Source organism: Macaca thibetana, chromosome 4 (genome assembly GCF_024542745.1).
Source record: "Macaca thibetana thibetana isolate TM-01 chromosome 4, ASM2454274v1, whole genome shotgun sequence".
NCBI classification, from domain to species: Eukaryota; Metazoa; Chordata; class Mammalia; order Primates; family Cercopithecidae; genus Macaca; species Macaca thibetana.
Window position 1 is genome coordinate 84,375,612 of NC_065581.1, and position 24,407 is coordinate 84,400,018.

At 38.9% G+C, this 24,407-nt stretch overlaps 1 protein-coding gene and 2 pseudogenes across 1 annotated transcript; 2 read left to right on the forward strand and 1 right to left on the reverse strand.

The window, feature by feature from the left end:
- Positions 1 to 2,303: 2,303 nt before the first annotated feature.
- Positions 2,304 to 11,235, reverse strand: GJB7 (gap junction protein beta 7). Its single transcript, XM_050788068.1, has 2 exons — positions 11,127 to 11,235; positions 2,304 to 4,238 (listed from the first exon to the last, which is right to left on the reverse strand). Exon 2 carries the CDS (start codon positions 4,209 to 4,211, stop codon positions 3,462 to 3,464), a length of 750 nt encoding a protein of 249 aa, XP_050644025.1. The 5' UTR covers positions 4,212 to 4,238; positions 11,127 to 11,235; the 3' UTR covers positions 2,304 to 3,461.
- A 6,345-nt stretch (positions 11,236 to 17,580) lies between these two features.
- LOC126952930 (60 kDa heat shock protein, mitochondrial-like) lies at positions 17,581 to 18,679 on the forward strand (annotated as a pseudogene).
- Positions 18,680 to 18,718: 39 nt separating this feature from the next.
- LOC126953419 (60 kDa heat shock protein, mitochondrial-like) lies at positions 18,719 to 19,675 on the forward strand (annotated as a pseudogene).
- Positions 19,676 to 24,407: the final 4,732 nt, after the last annotated feature.

The following is a 24,407-nucleotide window of genomic DNA, read 5'->3' on the forward strand; positions in this document are numbered from 1 at the left end:
GCAGGTGGATCAGGAGTTCGAGACCATCCTGGCCAACATGGCAAACCCCGTCTCTACTAAAAATAAAAAAGTTAGCCGGGTATGTTGGTGGGTACCTATAATCCTAGCTATTCGGGAGGCTAAGGCAGGAGAATCACTTGAACCTGGGAGACGGAGGTTGCAGTGAGCCAAGATCATACCACTGCACTCCACTCTGGGGGAGAAAGCAAGACTTCATCTCAAAAAACAAAAACAAAAAAAAAAAAAAACGGGGTCTTGCTCTGTCACCCAGGCTGGATGCAGTAAGTGGCACGATCATAGCCCACCTCAAGTTTGAATTCCGAAGCTCAAGGGATCCTCCTGCCTTGGCCTCCCAAAGTGCTGGAAATACAGGCATGAGCCACTGCACTTGCCCTCTAATTAGTCTTTTAAAGAGCTATGAAGTCCTCCTCACTTTTGTGCTCTGTGCAGTGTTAAATATACAAACAAACTAGAAATAAATGGCATCAGTATTTAAGAAAAGCATTACATGTATGCGATGAGATATGAGCTAGAATAAGGAGAGGCAGGGTACTATAGGCTTTTAAATTATTAAAATTTTGTATTATACAGGAAATAAATTTATGAAGAATGTGGCTTTATTGGGACTCTCAGTTACAAGACACAGAAATCCAACTTGAACCAGCTTAAGGAAAAAGGAATTTATCTTTCATGTGACTAACCACAGAAAGGTTAGAAGTAGAGCCAGGCTCAGGGACAATGGTATTGAGGAGTTCAAACATCCTCAAGTCTTTGCCTTTTTCCCCCTCCTCTCTCATCTTCACAGTCTTGTTTTTAGATTGGCTTCATTCCACTAGGAAGACTGGAACTACAACCACTTAGAGCTCTGGGCATTCTTTTGTACAAGTGCTTGAAAACATTTCCTGCCAGCTCTAATGAGAACTCCTGTGGCCAGGAACAAGGTCTGTAACTAGAAAGAGTATGGGACAAGTGCGGAGCAGTCAGAATAATCACTGCAAGCTGGGAGTGGCTTAAATGAAATTAGGGAGACCTCTGTTTAGTGATCTGGGAAGACCTATGGTTGATTGCTCAGTCTGCCTGTACTAGTTGCATATCCCTGAAGAAAAGTGACTGCTTTTTCCTTATCTCCAAGGTTATTGTCTGCTCTATGTGCACCAGAAGGTTTCAGGGTGAAACAGTTGAGGTGGGCCAATGAGACCAAGACACAGGTGTAAGATACTCCATCCTCCATGACCCTTAACAGAAGTGGACATTTTCTTGAGCAGGAATTATGCATTAAATCTTGGGAGGTACATAGCACAGTGTCTTGCTCCTAGGTGCTCAATAAATATTAATTTACCAACAAGAGAAACAATAAATATGATACAAATTAACTGCCAATTTCAATCAAATACTTTGGGTCCTCACTGACCCCAAGAAAGTCATCAGAATGTTCTCATAGGAAACTTACTTGTAAATTAAGGTACTACCAGCAAGACTCAAGGAACAAAAATCACTCACCTTCCTATTTAAACATCTACGCTGCCATTACCCTTGCTCACATTACCTTTCAGTTTCTTTTCTATACAAAGTGGAAATGCAAAGAATATATGGCCAAGCAGTTGGACTTTTTTGCTTAGGCAGAACTTGCCATAACTGGTATGAAGAGACTGAGCTCCCCCAAAACATTTTTGGCATCAAACTCATCCTCAGACTGACAAAATCCCTTGTTTCCATTCCAGTTCTGCATTCTGAAACCCTGTTTTCTAGATTCTGTGCCACGATCAGGGTCTCAAAAACCTTAAATTTCTTCTAACCACCTATTATTGTCACACATACACACACAAAATTCATAATTACCTGCATTCGTGCAGGGTAGATGTTTTCATGTTCAATGATAAAGTACATGGTTGTAAGCTCAAGTCCAGCAGTGACCTGTCTTATAAATTGAAAAAAGGGGTAAACCACAAATTTCACCTTTCTTTCCATTGTCTAGAACACAGTCTTTAAGATAGAGATAACGACCACTGCTGCTGACATAGTCTGTAGACCACGTAATCACCCAAATAACCCTCATTGCGTATGACTTGTAATGAGATTATATTCTGAAGAGGGCAAGGCATGGAAGACATAATTGGTCTTTAGTTAAAATTACATTTTTATGCCCTGATTTTCTGTTAAATTCCCAAGGGAGAAGAAGAATTTCTGAGCTATCTTTACCAAGCAGTGTTGCAAATCCTGTTCTAAAGTTGTCAGAACATGTTTTATTTCACAGAGTAATCATACCCACTACAGTCTAGCAAAGATACCAATGACAGCCAAAGAGCATTGTGAAATACCTTTATTTTTATTCTGAAGAAGTGTATATATGTTAGAGTATTAAATCCAAAGAGAATGTATCTGTGAATTTCTAGAAAAATAAAGAAAAGTAAAGAAAGTTCTAGTCTTCAAAACAGGTGATAAACTTTTTAAACATTTTTGCACCACTGTAACAACATAGTACACATTTTACTGTTTGTCCTAGAGGGAGATATACTACTAAATTATAGGCAAACTGGGACATACATACTATATAGTACATAGGGAATTCCTGATTACGAAAGATTCAACAATATGAATATTTACAAAGTATTTCAATGTTCTTTTGGTTAAATAGAAATCTTAAGTAATTGTCAAGTGGGCACATTCTTTTTCTGTGGCCTCCATTTCCTATCAATGTGTTGCCTTCTGGGGGACCTGCCTTTCTGACTCTAGAGTGACCCTTTTGAACATCTGCTGGTTCAGGCTTAAGTGGGATACCTCCCAGTAATATTTGTACTTAATTTGGAGACCACTGAAATGATAGCTTTCCTCCCTCTCCTCTAGTCCTCTTACATCCAAGGCTCCCTGAATCGGAAAAAGGCCTGGAGATCTTCCTGTTGAATGTTCCTCTGTGTGTCTCCATCTGGCTAATGTCCTATCCCACAGTTTTTCCCTACAGAGATTGAGTAGGACAGGGAGTGGGGCCTTGGCTGCCACTTTGGAAAGATTGCCAGTTCCTTCATTTCAGCTCGAAGGCCATCACATTTGTCTAAAGTGTCACTTTTTATGTTTTCCAGTTCATTGTGCACAAATTGTAATGAGATAGTTAGAAAAAACAGAAAACTGACACAGGGTTTCTTTTTTTGTTTTTTGTTGAAAAATCTAAGCTCTTAAAAGAATCCTGTTAGATTTCTTCAGACTAATTTGCAATTACCTATTCTAAAACAACTAATGTTATCCACATACTGGAGAACCCTACAACAAAACAATGAGACCTCTGTCTAGTGCTCATAACTGAAAGCATATTGACAATGTAAAAAAAATCCTCCCAAATGATACTAAGGCTGACATGCTTTGTCTTCCAACTCAGCTTAGGCCTTGCTGAGGAGGGATGCAGGTTTTCTTTGTGTAACCCTCTTGTGTGTCACCAAGTAGCTTTGCTTCAGGTGGTGGGAGTATGTTTATGGCCAAGTGTGAATGATGATTCTGGAGTAGGGTCCCTCTCCTACCACATTCAACATGTCTGAGGCTGTGGCACTCACACACTGAGGAATTGGGGGTTTTTTTGAATATTTTTGGAGACAGCACTTAATAAAGCACTTGAGAACCAGAAAACTCAGTTCAATGAAATTCAACACAATACACAAGCATGAGGTGATGACCAAGAAGAGGATGAAGATCGTCTTCTCAGTGGGTCTAGAGATGAAGCAGTCCACAGTGTTGGGACAAGGCTTCAAATCACACTTTATAAGATAGGGAACACTAAAGCCATCATATAGCTTATAAAATAGAACAAGGAAGCCAATTTCAAAACCGGTTTTAACAATGAGGCTGATAAGATAAGTGTACCATAGACCACCATCCATTGTACCTAGGCTGACATAGAGTTTCTTTCTGTGCCTTTTCTCTCTACTCTCACGATAGGCTACATGTAAAACCACCAGAAGCGAAGGTGTGGAGACCATGATCAGTTGTAAGGCCCAAAGTCTGACTTGGGAAATGGGGAAGAAGTCATCAAAACAAACATTTTCACAACCGGGCTGTCTACTGTTGCACTCAAACTCTTTCTGCTCATCTTTCCACACATGCTCTGTTGCCACCATGTAGACCAGCAAACGGAAGACAAACACGACAGCCAGCCAAATCCGTCCAATCCCAGTGGAGTATTTATTTACTCCACTCAGGAGATCTCTGAGGAACATCCAACTCATGACTTAGGCTCAAAAGAAGGCAAGACTCTGCAAAATAAAACAATTTCATCAGGATTCATTTACTTCTATTCTACAGATCATTTCTACTATTTGAGGGATTATGTAAGATAAATTACAATTTCTGCATTACAACAACTCTGGTGGTTTAGGGCTCTCCAAGAATCCCGAAGGATATGCTTACATATAAGGAGATGATACAACTGGTCCATGGACATAATTAATCCCATGTCCACTTTAATTTGAGATTTGGTTGGTCATCTACCCCACTGCCCACTACCCCATTTGCAAACAATTCTGTGGTTAGCAAAATCTTTCTGGTTTATTGCTTCCCTCTAAAGATGGATGGGTCATGTTACTCATATGAAGATAATTAGATATGAATATCAAGGTGATCCTGGTATCTTGAGATGTCCTTCACATGCCAGATTGTTGACGCTGTAGTCTCTACTCACTTTCTCTAATTCGTTAATGCCCCTCCCAATCCTTGAGGTTTATTACCTGCTCCTACTTCCTCTTGTTTCGCATATCCCATATCAGCAGCTCAGCTTGCCACCAATTTGATAATGAAAAGTAAAGCTCTCCAATACAAACTTCCTCTCCCTCACCCTCCAGACTGACATATTCACACCCAATTTACCTTCTTTACCCAGTTTGGAGGGAGAGTCTCCCTCTTCTTGCCCCAAAATAATCATTCACACTCTATATCCCATTCTTGATCTGTCAGTTTTCCCTGTTTTGTATTCTGTGGTCTTCAATCTCCCTTGTCTCCTTCCTCTCAGCCTACAAATATGCTTAAGTGTCCATTTTTAGTGGGGGAGAGGGAGAATCTTCATAGCTTATCTTGCTGACAGTCTTTCTTCCTTTATCCCTCATTTCTACTTCCTCAACTGTTATTTACTCCTCAACTCATTGAGTCTAGGTTTTCTGTTCATCATTGTACTTAACATTTATGCTAAAGTTAGCACCGTCATGCAACTGCCAAATCTTGTGGACACTTGAATTTTATGTAATTTTCCTGTGACATTTGACACTGTTGCCTGCACTTGTGTTCCTGAAACTTCTTCAGACTTGAGTTCTACACCACTCTACCCTCTCTTCTTGTTTCACTCCTCCTGATTCTTTCATCTTCGTTTTTGTTGTCCAGCTCTTAAGAATTCTGTCCTTTGCTCTTTTCTTACTCTTCATGCTCTCCCTAGAAAATTTCACTCATCCCCATGGATTCGACTTCTGCTTTCACCTTCCTGACTCTCCCTAAACCTACGTAGTTCCCTGCCTCGTGGTGATCATCTAAATGTCCCACAAGAATTCTGAACTTGATACATCTACAACTGAATTTGTTCTTTTCCTTGCCCTTCGATTTCATTCTTATTGAATGGCATCACCAACATCAAATCTCCTCTATTCATCCTAAACTCATCTCATATTCATCCTAAACTCCTCTCTCATAACCCTTTTTTAATTGTCCACAAAGTTCTTCAGATTCCTCCTAAATGCATCTCAAATCCATCTCCAGGTCACTGCTGAAATCTCATCACTCCTACGACTCTGTCACTAGGTTCTATTTCCAGTCTCATCATCTCCTCCCCTCACCTTCTAGTACATCCTCGATGCTATTTAATTCTCTTAAACTTCTTTGCATCTCTTGCTCTTTTCCCAATAAAAGCTAATAAGGATCTGAAGAGCCTTCTTTTTCATTTCAGTGACATTTTCTTTCTGGCACTGACTGCTTCCATCTTATCATTGAACTCCGTGGGATGGGCCTGATTCATTGTTTGTTGGGTCCATGATATGCTCAGAACTCTGTTCTGTGCTTTTGAATTGATCTCTCAAAACCACTCCGAAAGGTGGTTTTTTGTTTTGTTTTGTTTTTTGTCTTTGTTTGCCTTATGATGGTGGTGGTTTTGTTCTTGCAAATGAAAAGGCAGACTCAGAAATGAAGCCACTTTCTCGAGGTCACAAAGTAAGATGCAGAGCAGGGCTCAAGTCTAATTTCCATTATCTGACAGCAAGGTTTCTCAACATTCGCACCATACACATTTTGGGTTGATTAATTATTTGTTTCAGCAGCTGTCCTATGCATTGTAGGAAGTTTAGCAGCATCTCTGGCTGCTAGCAGCTAGAAACCAGCTCCCCTACCATCTGTGACAACCAAAAATGTCTCCATATATTTCCAAATGTTCCTGGGAGAGAGGAGACAAAATCTTCCCAGTCGAGAGCCACTTTTTAAACTTTCTACCATAACCAGTAGATATGGGCTAGAGCTCCAGGCCTGCCACTAATTTACTTTATAATTTCTCAGGTGAAAGCTTTGCCTTTTCAGCTCGTGTTTCCTATTACAATAATTAATACTACTTGTTTTCTGCATAGACTCAGCCAAAAGAGAATCATGGAAATGGTGATGTGAGGGGAAACAGGGAGTTAAGAAAACTGAGATGTTCCAACAGCATGCATGTTGGGAGCATAATACATGTTCTCTTACAGAGGAAGCAATATAGAGCAAGCCCACATTCCAGAGCCCTGAGAAGGCACATGAAGGCTAAGAGGTATTTTCAGGGAAAACAAAGCTACATGTACACAATGCCCTATTCAGCAGGGAATAAATACTTCAATGTCCTTGTTTTCAGGACACAAACAAAATTGTATTAAATAAAAAGGATTCTTAAGCCTACCGGAAAGGTTAATGTCTTTATGAATTATTAAAACAAAGCCCCAAAGATTAAAAAGGAAAAAAATATTATGTTTCCCCTGACATGTATCACTGGGCGTTTGTCCATATTACTCAAGAGGATATTTATGTAATCTTACTGAACATTTGAAAGTACCTTGTTGGGCATTTTAGAGGTAGGAGGAAGGTAAGATACTGTGTTGCTAAAAGAAAGGCAACAAAAAAAAGTGACTGATCTTTGAATAGAATCAGAGGATGATGGCATCAAATGTCATAATTATGACTTATCTGATAAATGTCCATCCTATTTAAAAAAAATTTTTTTCAAATGGAGTCTCACTCTGTTGCCCAGGCTACAGTGCAGTGGTGCAATCTCAGCTCACTGCAACCTCCGCCTCCTGGGTTCAAGCGATTCTCCTGCCTCAGCCTCCCGAGTAGCTGGGATTACAGGTGCCTGCCATCATGGCTGGCTAATTTTTGTATTTCTAGTAGAGACGGAGTTTCACCATATTGGTCAGGCTGGTCTCGAACTCCTGACCTTGAGATCTGCCCACCTCAGCCTCCCAAAGTGCTGGGATTACAGGCATGAGCCACCGTGCCTGGCCCCTATTTTCAGATATTTTGCTGATGGAAAGACAATGGCATTCTTATCCTTTACAATAAGAATATAAAAATTAAATCTGAAGAAAACCTAATAAGAAACACTATGAAATCAGAGACCTATCACTCTTTCATACGTATATATTTGGTTCTTGTAACAATTGGAGAAAGCTGTTTATAGAATAATGTTTACAAAGCAAGCCAATTAACAGACATCTGGAAGATTACCATGTAGAAAAATCATATAGTGAATCCTTTTAAATCTTTCTTGCCTCTACATATATGTCAATGTTCCCAAATCATGTATCTCCAGTGCAGACCTCTCATCTCTGACTTTCAGCTGCCTTCTTGTCATCTCCACTAGGATGTCATCTCATAAACTTAAAATATTCAGAAGTGAAATCTTGCCAGTACTTTCTTCACTTTCTGCCTCCCAGCCAAAGCAATGATCCTTCTCAGTGTTCTCTGCCTCAGTAAATTGCACCACCATCCACCCAAGTGTCGAACCCAGAAACTTGGAAGTCATTCTTCATCCTTCTCTCTGCCTCAAACCCCACATCTAATCTACATTCAAGGCCAAAGTTTTTACCTTTGAAATACATAGCAAAACTTTTCACTCTTTTCATCTGCACTTGCACCACTCTAATCCAAGCCACCTTCATCTCCTGCCTAGACACCATAGCAGCTTTCTAGCTGTCACTCGTTTTCTCATTCTTGCCCCTCCAACCCATTATCCATTCAGATTAACTTTTAAAATGGAGACTGTGTATTCTCATTTCTCTGCCCTACCATGGTTTTCTGTTGCATTGAGGGTAGGGGGAAAAAGGCCAAACTCTTATCTGGACAACAAAAGCCTGTGTAGTTGTGCCCATGCCTGCATCTCCAACCTTGTCTTGCATATCTCCAAAGGATACTGAATTCCAGACATGCTTTCCTTCTTCTGGTTTCTCCTTTACACAGTACATCCATTCTGTTCCTCCTTCCTACAATACTCTGGTCCCCTTAATCTGAGTCAGAGTGGCTTTCCCTGACCCCACTAATCTAAATTAGGTCTTCCTTGGTATTCTTGTTCATTATGTTGGCTTTTTTCCTTCATGCCACTTGTAAGTTGTAATCATGTACTTGTTTTGTGATTAATGTCTTTACAGACCACATGTTCTTTAAGAGAAGGAACTAGAGTTGCCAGATGAAGCAAATAAAAGTGTAGAATGCACAGGAAATGTTGAATTTCAGATACTACACATAATAATTGATTCTCATTATGCCAATTTAGCAAGCAGCCTTCTGAGTAATAATTTTTTTCTTGCTGAAATGGTTTATGCTGTGCAAGGAAGTCCTCCTGAAATTAGACACAAGAGTTCCAGTTGCTGGAGATGCATTTTATAAATCAGGTCCCTGGGCTTGGCTCATGTGGATGAATCCCTTAGAATAGATTGAACTCTGAGTAAACAATATGCCTGACTTTCTGAACTTTTGGAACTGAGTGCCAGTTCTGATTGTGGTGACACTGTTGAGACCCCTGTTGAGCAACCCACTTTTCTTCTTTTATTGCAGTATGAGCTTTGCCACACCAGCAACTTCTCGCCCAACACTGGAGGCTTTACTTCCTGCGAGGTTCAGGCAATGTCAAGCTGGCCTCTGGGAGGAAGACAGGCAAGGCTACCTGCATAAATACTGTCCAAAAAGCCCTTGCACTGCTGGGAGCCAGAGAGCTGCTTCGTCATTCCCCAAAAGTGCTGGTTTGAAACTTGTGTTTGAGGAGCACTGGATTTCCAATTGCCTTGCAGACGCCAGCGACACTCCCTGAAAAATCCATCAGCCTTCATACCCAGCTCTTTTCGCCTCTTAGTAACAATAATGCTCACCCTTGGGCACTTGACCATTTCTGCAGCATTTCACAGCATCTCATCCAATGCTTACCTTCATCTTCAGTAGTGAGCAGGATGTATGGTACAACCTTCAATTCAGTGATGGAAAAACTGAAAAACTCAGAGAGGTAGGAGACTCATCCAACACTCCCAATAAGTCACTAGCAAATCCAGCAGTAGAAGAACCCTAGTTCTACATGGCTAGTCTCTGCTCTCCCCTGAGTGCTGGATTCTCTGGTCCATTCATAACTCTGTTCTGCCTTGCATACAAATCATCTAACCCCTGAAGAAAACTATTTCCTCCCACAGGCATCTTTCCATCTCTGAGTCCTGTTGTGTCAGCTGACGCTAGCAAACTCTAATTCCCTGTTTGAATGAGGCATTTTTATTTTTGAAGATGGCCTATTTGGAAAATCCCTAAAACATTGTTTTCCAATCTGTGGTCCCCTGAGGGTTTGTTGTTATATTCTCAAGTGTCTACAAGAAGTTTATATGTACGTTCATATTCCTAAGCTTTTAAAAAACAAACAGAAAAGCAAAAAAGCTGAATGACCAGCTCGTATTTCAGGACTGCCAGAGGATGTCAGCATTTCTGCACTCATATTTATGAGCATTCTGCAAACTACACAGCACTCAGGCCCAATCCAGTCCACCACCTGTTTTGTAAATAACACTTTTTGAGACTCAGCCATGCCTAAATGTTTACTGTTGTTGATGGCTGCTTTCATGCTAGAACTGCAGTGTGAAGTAGTTGCGACAGAGACAGGATGGCCCTCAAAACCTAAAATATTTACTATCTGGCCCTTTGCATAAAACATTTACATAGTACTTAAAATCATACTGGAACCAAGTACCAGAACTTTAATTATTTCAGCCTATGAGAAACAACACATAATGGGTATGCTCAAGAGAAAGCCAAATAAATGAAGCACGATGGGTAGATGTACAGCAGGAATGAAGCCTGCTAGTAGTTTGATTGGAGACAAGTGGTAGACAACAGACAAGCCATCACCCGGCCCACAGAACAGGTGAGCCCAGCTTCAAAGAATCAGGCTTCTATAGTCAGTAGCTGGTTCTCTCAATGAGTAGTGATTTAGTTTCAGCAACATATCTTCTGTCTGCTAAACTTTATTTTAATTGTATTGGTTTTGTAATGTTCAATTTTTATTTTGTAAATGTAGATGCATAAGAGCCATAAATCTACATGCAGTTTTAGGTTTGATACATGTAAATAATTGTATATTTAAAAAAATAATTTTTGACACTGGGAATCCATGAAATACTGAGTAGAAAGAACAGTACCCACACAGGCTGACATATGTGTATACACACCACTTGCAAGGTTTTTAAATTTCCTGTATAAGCATTGTCATTTTTAGAGAATCCCCTATTAGAAACAGTGCTAAAGTTGCCCTCCATCCACACAGAAAATGTCCCTAGAGGGTCCTGGACTGCTCTTCTGTGCCCCCTCGTCCTGCTCATTCACATCAGCCCTCACACTTTTTGCTCAGGTCCGGCATTCTTTCTTAGCTACACTCTCTGAAAGCTTTAGAGTCAACCACACATTCTACATAGGCAACCTTACTTCGTGGCAGCTTATCCAGAAAGAGCACATGTGATGCGGCACAAAACTGAACGGCAGTATGATGAGATTTGCAATAATTTGGATAACTTCTGTCACTGAAACTTTTTAAAAAGAAGTAATGACTACCCAATTACAAGAAATGCAATTTTCCCTTTAAATAGACAAAATCTATCGTAAGAAAAATAAGCTTAACTTACCTCTTGACACAGATGTGGAGATTAATAAGAGATCCAGTCAGTTACTCATTTGATTTAAAAAAGCATGAGTTGATTATATTGTTTCCCTGAAAGCAAACTAGTGCTTTAAGCCCGGTGGTTTCCAAGGTAGTATAAGCCAAACAGGTGTAACCTGATCATTTGTTTTGGCACATAACTTAGATAAGAATTCCTGGGTCTCTGCTGTTTTCAATATGTATTGAAAGAGAACTGAAACTGGAAAAAATCCAAAGTCACTCATATACACACAGTTCATTGAATATTCCTTTTTATAAAACCTTGCTATCATCTACACAAAGAAGCTGGAACAATGAGGGTGTGTTTCATCTCTTTAAATGATTTTCCAACATTTTATCAAAAACTACCTACAAAAATTCAATCAACAAAATAACAATTTAAGTTAATTTATCTTTGATGAGCTTAATTTAACTTCACTTCATATGTCCTATTCTTGGAAATCCAGAAAGTAAAAGGGCATAGTTTTCATTTTCATATTTTTAATAAATGTATGCTATTATTTTAAAAAAAATCTAATAGCACAGCAGTAGAGAGAAAAGTAAAAATCACTTTCCCAACCCCAGAAATCACTGATTACAGACATTTTCTATGTATACAAAAAAACAGATGAGAGAGAGAGTGATTTCAAGTACTTTATCCTTTTATGGAACCATTTCTAGGCGTGAGATTATCTAAAATTAAAGATACGTAGAAATGAAAACAAAATGATTTTCTGCTGGAATGAGAATAGCTTAGAAAGAGAATTTTACAGTTGGAAATGTTTTAGATAGCATGAAATTTAACACCTTCATTCCTTCATTTTAGAGATGAGAAAACATAACCACAGAGAGTGACCTGCTTTAGGACTGAGAGCCAGCATGAAAAGTATAGAAAGAAGCTAGATGAAACACACGTCTTAGGGCTCTTTTCTTCACATTGTGGTATCCACATCCACAAACCATGTGAGTTTCAGCGCAGGTTCTCTCTGGTTGCTCTTCATATTCACAGCCCTTGGAATTATTCCATATATCCATATATGCAATCCAAAATCCAAAGGAGAATGTAGTTTATTTTATTTTATTCTATTTATTTATTTATTTATTTATGTTTTGAGACAGAGTCTCGCTCTGTCGCCAGGCTGGAGTGCAGAGGTGCGATCTCGGCTCACTGAAACCTCCCCTTCCCAGGTTCAAGTGATTCTCTTGCCTCAGCCTCCCGAGTATCAGGGGCTACAGGCACATGCCACCATGCCCAGCTAATTTTTGTATTTTTAGTAGAGACAGGGTTTCACCATATTGACCAGGATGGTCTCCATCTCTTGACCTCGTGATCTGCCTGCCTCAGCCTCCCAAAGTGCTGGGATTACAGGTGTGAGCCACTGTGCCTGGCCTGCAGTTTATTTTTTTAATCATCAATTTATATTATTAGTTATGTTACTAGGCAATTGCTAGATAAATTTTCTCCATATCCAGTAAAGCAGATATTGCTTTGTTTTCTGAGTTTTTGTTTTGTTTTTGTTTGTTTTGTTTTGTTTTACAGAGATCCCAGGATCCCAGAATATTGATCCAGTTCCCAGTTCCCAAAGGGTTACCATCGTGATAAAATCCCAAAGTCTTGTCTCTGGAATTGTTCGTCCCTTTCAGTTTCCACTCCTTTGTTCATTATTGGCACTCACCAAACTTTATCCGTGAACTTAAAGCATCACCTGTTTGTGCTAAGACACCTTCTGCTAGGAGCAGCGGGGCTAAGGACGTTTGTTGTTGCCATAACCTTGAAGGTTACTGTACTGAAGCCCCAGGTGCTGATGATTCGGAGGATCCCAGCCTTCTAAAAATGTCAGCACTAACCCAAACAAAGGTAGCATGCAAGAATCCAGTATGACAGAGGTGTAATTTTCCAGACAAAGATCCCTCCAGTATCTCGCAGTATCGCACACAGAAGCTGGAAGAAGGAGAAATTACCAGGGGCTGGGGGCGATCAGAAGAGGTTCTATGGAGAGCAGGATACAAGTTGGATCTTTGTGGAAAGAGAGGCATTAACATGGGCGTGTTATGGACACAGTGCCTCTGCTACACTTTTGACAAAGGGATTTAATTCTTCCACCTCCATCTTTGGTTTGGGAGAAACAAATATAATAATGACCACAGAAACAGTGGAGTATTGTAATAGAAAATAACACCATATTGAAGTCAAAAGGCTAAGGGTAAAGTGAAATAAGAACAGCAGAACTGGAGAAATGCGATGAATATTATGAGCCTCATTCTTCTCTGCCCCTTTTGGATTTCAATTTTAATAGCTGCCTCTTCAGTGTGAATAAGTGACCCTGCAAGATAATCAGAAAGTGCACAGCCCAGAGCAGACAAAGGCAGTGTAAGCCAGAGCCATTGAATGACTAGTGTGTCCCCCTCAATGAACTACACAAGGGTGGGGGCTGCAGGAAGACACATCTGAGTGATCACTCTATTGAGAAAGACCACAGAGTTGTGTTGAATGCAGCTGCCATATGAGAAGAACATGGTCAAGGTTCTAAGCATTAGCACCAGAGCTGGCTGCAGTGATGAAAGTACAAGCACTACTATGCATTGGGAACCATCACACATGTAGAACTGTGCTTTAAACTTGACCTTTATTTCTCAGCAGTATCCCTCCCAAGAGAAACCGGGGGTTCTGGTCTTTTTTGCACTGGTTAGAGGCAGTTGGAGCACTGTGTTTTGTTTTGGCCTGAATAGGGCCTTTGACAAACTCAAGTAGGTCTAAAAGACAGTGACCAGAGGGATGAGGACATCTCTAACCATGTCATAGAAAGAAGGATTGTAGCAATTTGAGATGTTTATCCCGGAGAGGCAAGGTACAGGGGAGTTACTTAATAGAATTTGGTGTCATTTCTAATTCCAGGTTCGTTTGTTTGTTTCCCCCACAATATATATCCATCTATCCATCCCATAGACTCTGAGTTCAAACAAACTGGGCTTGGAATCCTGGACTTATTTCTTACTTTGTAGCCTTGCTCAAGATGCTTGACTTCTCTGAACTTCCATTTCCTTGTCTCAAAATGGGAAAAGGATTCCTTGCTTCACAGTGTTTTTATAATGGTTAAACAAAACAATAGCTGCTCAATAGATGGCAGCTATCATTATCTTTGAAAGCAACACTGACCTTGGGTTGTATAATTTCCTGGCCAAAAAAAAATGGCATAAGAAATGAGAGAAGTATGCATAGATTTGGGGAAAAAAACCACAACTACCTTTTGTACTGGGCAGCAAAACACTTGTGGGGAGGGCTGCCTCCAAATGTCAGAACAATTACTTCTTGGTACAATTTGGAAACATAAGATACCTACATGAAGAAGGAAGTGACTGGCAATTCTCAGTTGTACCAGTAGTAACAGATGATTTGTAGCATCTAGAGCAACTCCAGGAATGCAATAAACATTACTTAGTAATGACTGACATTAGTGACATCAACTCTGTCAAATAACAAGTGTTTTTGAGGTTTCCTGTTCAGGGAAGAATGGGGTGAAGGGCTCTGTGCCTTCAGCTGCTGCCTTTTCTGGTGCCATAGGTGGTTCATCCATCTTCTGACTGATGTAGGAAAGAATGGAGGGAAAATACTCTGTGGGTACAGAATATCTGAGGGGCATAGAAATGGTCACATTTTAGCACCATTTCTATATCTGAAGTGAGTTTTCAGCCTTTTTCCAATGAAAATGTGAGTCCTGATTTCTTGATTTTAATCACAGTTCATTGCTGCCTGGCAACCTAGTGGTGCCAGGCATGGTGAAGGACCTTGCCCCACACCAGAGCTGACCATCAGCAGAGCCGCCACTCTGGTCCCAGCCAGATACCATGTCTCCTCCCCGGTAATAGAATTTCAATATTGCAACATTTTCAATATTTGCACTTAAAGCATTAAATATGTTCTAAGCAATTTCCATGTCCAAGAAATGTTTTGAGATCTTATTTTTCCTAAGAAAGAAGAACTCACATATTCCTAACATCAATTTAGCTACCACTGCCTCAGACCTTTCAGGGTTTGACAGGGTTCTAAGTTGATGAATGCATGTGCCTCTAGCCCTAATTAGTTTTCTGGTTGTTGAGTCAACAAATGAAAAGCCGTATTTCACTCATCAGCATTTTGTGGATCTTAAGAAAACAAGTGTGCAGTATCACAAAACATTTAGAGCCAACTTGTGTATTTGCTGTATATACAGTACAATAGTTATTATAGTCGTGTGATAGATAAATCTAGTATTTTATCTTGCTCCTTCCTTATTTGAATTTGCTTTAAAAAAAACTGTGTGCACATGGATGTTAATGCAGGTGTTGGGAAACAAACAACAAACTGATCTCCACCAACTTTTACCAAATAAACAATTCTTAATCACTTTCACACATACCTCCAAGAAGAATCCTATTTTAAGAGTTAAATTTTATATAAAGACATAAACACAGCCAATAGAATCCTATTCTAGAAAATTTATATAAATCCTTATACTTTAAACATAACCTGTAGATTAATATATGAAACATAAATATGTACATAAGTAATGACCTCCCGTCTACAGTGACTGGAATTGACTCATTGCAACTATACCTTCATTATGTCCTCAGGAATTGTTGCCCTAATTATCTGGCAATAATGTGAAGATATTGGGTAACAGCGTCTGACAGGTAATAGGTATTTGATGAATGTTAGTTCCATTTAAGGTTAAAGAAGCAAAGTATTAAATAATATTACAAGTGTATTGGACTGAAGCCTTGGAGGGAAAGAGAGAAAGGATTTGGGGAATAACTATTGCTCTTTTGTTCCTCCCCTTGGGAAGTCCTATTGATATAAGACTATTAGGGGAAGGGGGTTGATGTGGTACTGAATCTCTCTAAGACCTTATGTATGAATTTATATAAAGGGAAAAGACCTAGCCCTCTTTTCTTGGTCCATGATTATTTCAGAGCCCACATTCCAAATTAGTTAACTCTTTGCAGGGGGTGGTCTTTAATAATATTTAAATGCAAGGTAGATTTACCCTGAAGCTAATGAAGTTTAAGCTTCATGGCCCCCGTAAGGCCCTGGGAAGGGCTCGGGCAGTATGTTCTCATAGTAACATGTTTCTGTAAAATCTGCAAATACATTTTAACCATAATCAGTCAAAACAGCTGTCTGTTTCTACTGTAATTTTTCCTTCATTGCACTTCCCCTCCTGTCAGATAGAGTTGGAGTGGCCACAGGACCTAGCTAAGGGTTTGGGTAAGCTAATTTGGGCTGTTTTGATTTAGTGAGGTGTACTTGTGTGGTTCACATTCATTTATGTTTACAGTTAATTTATGGCTATGTGTTATGGTATAGGGGTGGCTTCTAAGAATCATCCTACCTCCCATTGTGCTGACTCACCCAATGTTGTAACCAAAGGAGCAGAGATCAATGTCGTATTGCAGTTTGAATGTGTCCAGTGATACCCAGCATCAAAAGGATGTGAGCTTGGAAGAGAAATATATCAAGGCAGATATTAGTCTGTGGAAAAACCTTACAAATATGGAGAAACTTAATGGAAGTTTTCCCCAAATTGATCATTTCCAGTGTAAATACTATTAGTAAAAAGTAATCAGAAAAAAGAAATTAATACAAAATTAAAAATTGTTAATAATTAAAAGCACATTTTAAACAACTACAGTAGAGAAATGACTGAATTATCTTTGTTGATTCTCTAGAGAAAATTTAACAAAGTTACTGTCACATGAAAAGGCAATTGAATATACAGACAATAAAAGTTCCTTAAGGAATTTAGTCTAGTAAATGATAGAAACATTTCTAGAGTTCCACAAATGATTACAGTGTCATGAGGCAGGAGCTTCTAGTAGGATGAGCACTGAGTTAGTGTTGCTCCTCACTCCACCTGGACGGGCAGGGTCAGGGCAAATGAGGAGACTGGGTTTGAGGACTTAAGGATTTTGTAGAAACAGTTCACTTGACCCTAGAATGCAGGGCCATCTTTCTCTTTGGTTTTCTTATGATGATCCTCCAGAGAAGGGCTTGCCTTGGACAAGGGGAGGAGATAAAGAGTGTTTGAACAACTCTGTCACCAGAATTAAAGAGGTTTTGATCAATCAAAAGTAAGTAAAAGTGTTCTGGTCCTTGAAGGCAGGTATTGGCTGGAGTCAGAGACAGAATCAAAGGGAATGGAGGGGTCTCCTCCTACTGGCTATGACAGATTTGTGGCCAATCAATCCTCTAGCTGAGAACAACTAGAATGGCTAATATAACACAAAAACAAAACAAAGTTAAATTGTCTGAAGGCATCAGAGAGCCACCAGTGTAACCAGGAATTGTGGAACCAAGATCACTGAGAGAAAGAAAATTCACTGAAGCCAACCCAACATTCCCCTTCTCTATTTCCCTTAGGTTTTCACTGATATAGAAGCAGCACAGGCCAAGAAGAGGAGAACCAAGAGGAAAGTGAATACTGTCAGGTTGAGAACTGAAGCTGAGCTATTGGCATCTCTTGGTGCTAGTGAGTTAAAATTAGTCTTCAGGATTTGCCAACGTAAAGAATTCCTGGTATACACCCCAGAATTTCAGTAGGCAAATAAGAAATGAAAGGGCTGAAATCCAACTCTAAATCACACGGAGTCCTTACCAGATGAAGATGATATGTTCCTACTCTGTGTCTCACAAGCTAAAAACAAAACAAAAAAATACTTCTCAAGAGGAAAACAGCATTATCTAGAAAGCACTTCCATAGTGTAAAATGCATAATTTCAGCCATTTAATAAAAAACATGGAAATAAACTCATCCCTCACTCGCCACTGATGACCTGCCTCACCGCACCCACGCCCCACTGCCATCCCATAGAAATGCTTCAATTACCCACAGTCTTTTGCCAGATGAGACCGATGTCTAGGGTACTAGCCCCTTATCTCACTTGGGATTTTGCCAAAGATGTAAAATTTGGTGCAGATTCCCAAGCCTTATTTCTTCAAGGTGTAGACTTTTTAGCAGATGCTGTAGCTGTTACAGTAGGGCCAAAAACAATGATTGATCAACTGGGGAAGTTCTAAAGTAACAAAAGATGGTGTGACTGTTGCAAAGTCAATTGATGTAAAGGATAAACATAAAAATATTGGAGTTAAACTTGTTCAAGATGTTGCTAATAACACAAATGAGGAAGCTGGGGAGGCCACCACCAGAGCTATTGTACTGGCATGCTCTTTTGCCAAGGAAGGCTTTGAAAAGATTAGCGAAAGTGCTAATCCTGTGGAAATCAGAAGTGTGATGTTAGCTGTTGATGCTGTAATTGCCGAACTTAAGAAGGTGTCTGAACTGTGACAACCCCTGAAGAAATTGCTCAGGTTGCTATGATTTCTGCAAATGGAGACAAAGAAATTGGCAACATCATTTCTGATGCAAATAAAAGGTTGGAAGAAAGGGTGTCATCACAGTAAAGGATGCAAAAACACTGAATGATGAATTAGAAATTATTAAAGGCATAAAGTTTGATTGAGGCTATATTTCTCCATACTTCATTAATACATCAAAAGATTAGAAATGTGAATTCCAGGATACCTATGTTGTATTGAATGAAATGAAAATTTCTAGTGTCCAGACCACTGTACGTGCTCTTGAAATTGCCAATCCTCACTGTAAGTCCTTGGTCATAATTGCTAAAGATATTGATAGAGAAGTTCTAAGTACACTCATTTTTAATAGGCTAAAAGTTGGTCTTCAGATCATAGCAGTCAAAGCTCCAGATTTTGGTGACAACAGAAAGAACCAACATGAAGATATAGCTATTGCTACCGGTGGTCTAGTGGTTAGTGAAGAGGGGTTAGCCCTCAATCTTGAAGCTATTTAGCCTCGTAACTTAGAAAAAAATGGAGAGGTCATTTTGACCAAATATGATGCTATGCTTTTAAAAGGAAAAGGTTTTTTCTTTTAAGGCTCAAATTAAAAAATGTATTCAAGTAATCATTGAGCAGTTAGATGTTACAACTAGTGAATATGAAAAGGAAAAACTGAATGTATGTCTGGCAAGACTTTCAGATGGAGTAGCAATGCTGAAGGCTGGTGGGACAGGTGATGTCAAAGTAAATGAATGAAAGAGTTATGGATGCCCTTGATGCTGTAAGAGCTGCTGTTGAAGAAGGCATTGTTCTGGGAGGGGGTTGTGCCCTGCTCCAAGGCATTCGAGCCTTGGATTCATTAACTCCAGCTAATGAAGATTTAAAAATTGGTATAGAAGTTATTAAAAGAACACTCAAAAATCCTGAAGTTACTGTTGCTAAGCATGCAGGTGTTGAAGGATTTTTGATAGTTGAGAAAATTATGCAGTTGGTGATGATGCTATGTTATGAATATAGTGGAAAAAGGAAAAATTGACCCAACAAAGATTGTGAGAACTGCTTTACTGGGTGCTAATGGGGTAGACTCTCTGTTAACTACATCATAAGTTGTAGTTATAGAAATTTCTAAAGAAGAGAAGAACCCTGGAATGGGTGCAGTGGGTGGAACGGGAGGTGAGATGTTCTTATTCCTAGAATAGTGCTTTATTAATGAACTGCAACAGGAAGCTCAAGGCAGTGTTCCTCACCGATAACTTCGGAGAAGTCAGTTGGAGAAAATGACTGAAGGCTGATGTTTAAGAAAATCACTATAACCATCAGTTACTGGTTTCAGTTGACAATATATAATGGGTTACTGCTGCCATTGTCCATGCCTACAGATAATTTATTTTGTATTTTTGAATAAAAGGACATTTGTGCATTCCTGATATTGGGTGCAACCACCATGTACCAATGTACTTCTTTCAACTTAAATCACAGAGGTATTTTTACTATTCTATAAGTCAGAATTTTAGTGCTTACTATCACCAGATGAAAAGTTAAGCAGCCTTTCTGTAGAGAGTAAGAATTGTACACAAAGTAGGAAAATATCCAATTATGTGACAACTTTGTGTAATAAAAATTTGTTTAAACTAAAAAAATAAAACAGACTGACAAGCATCCAGATACTGATGTTAGTTGATACAGACTTTAAAATAGCTATTAATGTATTCAAGAAAACACATGACAAGATAGAAAATTTCATCAGAGGATGAAAATACATTTAAAAAATCAATTAGAGATTCTAATTAATGTCCCATAACTAAAATTAAGACTGCAAAAGATAGCTTTAACAGCAGATTAACTGAAAAAAAGATTCATTAATCTGGAAAACAAATCAGTAGAAAATGTCTACTGAAGCACTGAGAGAAAATAAGATGAAGATGTATTTAACAAAAAAGAAAAAGACATTTGGGTCATAATGAAAAGTTTAAAATATAAATACTTAGAGTCCCAAAATGAGAGAAAAGAGAAAATAGGGAGAAATAATATTTGATTATTGGCCAAGAATTTTCTAAATCATGCGAAAGTTATCATGACATAAATTCAAGAATCTTTATGAATCCCAAGGAGGATTAATACAAAGGAAAACATACTGAGGTATATCATAATAAGACTACTAAAAACCAGAGACGGAGAAGACCTTAAAGGCAACCAGATAAAAAGATGCATGACTTTTAAAGAAACAAAATAAGACTAACTGCTGATTAAATTAATAAAAACAAAGGACTCCAGAAAACAATGTAATGACATATGTGACGTGCTGAAAGAAAAGAAGTGCAACCTAAAATTCTTTACCCAAATTAAACTAATCGTATAGGGAACACATCTCCATCTCCTTTTCCTGACAAAAAAGACAAAGATATTATGAATCATCTGTAACAAATACTGGAAATGTCCCTCTGGCTGGGCTGAATTCCCTTTCTTGCATGTTTCTGATTGGCATGGACAGTCAGGGAGAGATGTGGGAGGTTTGGAAGACAAGCCACAGCCTTGGCAGCTGACACGTGTTGTTGCTGTCATGCTAATTCACCTTGTTGGTGTGAAGCAGCAACTGGGCCTGCAATTGCTCTACATTCTCCTGGATCCTCCTTCATCTTCCCTGACTCCTGGGTCAGGTACGTGTTTAGCTTTGTAATGAAGGGCACAAGCTTCGGCAGGATACCCTTGTCACCAAGGTCAGAGGCAACAAGACAAAGGTTTCAGTTCTTTGTGGATTTCCAGCTTGTGCTTTTGAGTTCCAGCCTTCCAGAGTCTTCCCTGCCTGACTGCCTGCCTCGTGGACTTTCCACTCCAGTATCACACGTGGAGACAACAGCCTCACAGAGACTGTTCAACCAGCTCCTGCCATTGCACAATCCAATTCTCTGAAAGCTCAGAAACAGACCCACACATATACAGTCCCTTCCGTGGTGAGCAGGTATATGCAAACCTACCCCCAAAGGCCAAGGGAGCTGAAAGGCTGAAGGAAGAGGCTGAAAAAACCAGTTTCTCAGAGAGAAAATATTGATTTTTTTTTCCTTCTGTTTTGAGATGTATTGATCAGAGAAGAAAAAAGAAAATATTTAATAGGGACTTACAACCAGAAACCATGTTTCTGGTGGCTGTAAGACAATAAATCCCTGCATCCACCCTCTAGAAAGTATCCTTTCTATGGAAGCTTTTATGGTAAGACGTACAGCTGGTCATACCTCAGACTTTCTTGCTGAAACTTGTGACTACTGGAGAGATCAGAGAAGCAGCTTTATGAGGGGTTGTCTGTGCTATGAGCATTGTTTAAAGACCTTGCTGCAGAACACCTTGGTATGCAAGAGTCAAACATCAGTCATCATGGTAATTTTGCATCAAGATGCATCACTCTTGTCATGCAACAGGCTCGTTTCCTATATAGTTCATAATTTTTTATGTGATGTTGCAGTGTAATTGGGGAGAAAATGGTCTTTTCAATAAACAATGCTGGGCCAATTGGAAATCCATATGGGAAAAAAATTCATCTTGATTGCTAACTCACACGATACACAAAATACAGCTCTAGAAGGACTGTAGATATAATCAAGAAAGATAAAATAATAAAGTTTCTGGATTCTAGAAGATAACAAAGAAGAATATCTTCATTACCAGGGTTTAGGAAAAGAGTTCTTAGATGTGATATGAAAAGCACTAATCATAAGGCCTAATAAATTGAATTTCAGTGTTTCAAGGAATTGATAACTTGAATTTCATTAGAATTAAGAACTTGTTAATCAGAAGACACCATCAGAGAGTAAAAAGGCAATCAGAAGATGGGAGAAGATATTTGCAATACATGTGTCTGAGAAGAAAACTGTATCCAGCACCTATACAGAATTCATACAAATTAATAAGAAAATACAACAAGTGTGGGAGGGGGGTGAGGGATAAAAGACTACACATTGGGTACCATGTACACTGCTTGGGTGATGGGTGCACCAAAATCTCAGAAATCACCACTGCAGAACTTAGCCATGTAATGTTCCCCCAAAACATATTGAAGTAAAAAAGGAAAATATAAACAAAACATTCATACAAATCAACAAGAAAAATTTAGAAACTCAATTGAAGACAGCCAAAAAATAGGTAATTTGTAAAAAAGGATACCCAATGGAAAATAAGCATGTAAATGGATACTAATCACCAAACTATTGAACCTTAACCTAAACATCGCACTTTGTATAAGAATTGACTCAAAATGAATCGTCTATCTGGATGTAAAACCTGTTATTTTACTATAAAACTTTCAGAAGAAAACACAGAAACAAATCTCCACAAACTGGGGATACGCAGAGTTCCTAGAGATGATTCCAAAAGCAGGAGCCAAAGAGAAAATAAGGAATAAACTTCTTGTAAGTCTATCTTTATTTCAAAATAAAATGTTTAAAAATAAGCATATGAAAAGAGAATAATTATAATCATCAAGGAAATACAAATTACACCACAATGTGCTACCACTACACAGCCACTAGAATGGCTAATACCAAAAAGACTGGCACTATTAAGTATTGGTGAGAAGATGTAGAAACAAACTTGCATTCGCTTCTGCTGGGAGTATAAATTGGTGCAATCACTTTGGAAAACTATTGAATCTATTAAAATTGAACATATGGTTACCAATGACTTAGAAATTCCGATCCCAAATATATACATATGTGTATCAAAATACAATAATGTTCACAACAGCACTATTCATAATAGCCTCAAACTGGAAATACCCAAATGCCCATCAACATTAGAATGGGTAGATACATTGGGAAATATTCATATTGTCAACCTCCTCACAAAGACCACCAGAAAAACCTGTTGACCAAGCAAAGCTTACAGAGTCTTAGTGTCTCTAAAAAGAGAAATCAGAGAGGAATATATACAGACTTTGGGGTTCTGGATTCACAAGGTTAAGGCAAGTGTTTCCAGGTGGGGAATTGATAGGAATGTGTGAAGTTCATGACACAGTATTTTAGGACTGGTGGACATAGTAAGGCGACAGTCTGGAGATGAGTTTTATGAAGAGCAAACTATTGTCCTGATTAAGTGAGCTGTTTACCTAAGTAAGCAAACTGATTGTACAAATTGGTTTGCAGAATTTCCCGATACAAATAGTATAGTACTTTATTGTTCTGCAATCACATTTTCCCTGGCAAGACTTTCTTGAGACATAAAAGCAGTAATATTGACACAGGTGATTTCAGCTCTCAGTCCCATAGTTAAGTTTAGGCTGATGCAAGTACCCTTGATTCTCAATACTGTGGAATACTAGACATCAATGGAAATGAATAATGAACTAATAATGCATCAATATGAATAATCGTGAAACCTAAAATTAAAAAAGAACTAGTATGTGGTGATAGAAGTAAAAAAGTCAGTTCCCAGGGGAGGGAATTGATAGTGAGTGGGAGGAGACATGAGAGATTCTAGGATGCTGGTGATATTCCAGTTCCTATTTTGGATGTTGGTTACCTGAGTATGTTCACTTGTGAAAATCCATCAAGCAGTAGACTTGGAATTTGTATGCTTTTCCATTCATAAGTTATACTTCAATTAAACAAAAAGTTTATTGAAAAACTGGAGTTGGTCAAGGCAAAGACCTAAGTTCTAGCACCAGTTTATACCTTAAGTATGTTATTGAAAATAAGTGCAACAACAGTATTAAAGAACATTTTAACAAAAGATGAGAATCTCTCACAAGTATACAATCCAATTATCCCTTTTGCCTTGATTCACCCAGTTTCCATTATTGCATACCTGCTGCCACTTTGCCTTATTTTATCAGACATTCATGGGCAAATGGCAGAGCCTTCTTTACCTGCCTCCCTATTCAAATTGTATTGATCAAAGCTCTACTTTCTTCAGGAAGAAAATGTGTAATATATGATGTTTATG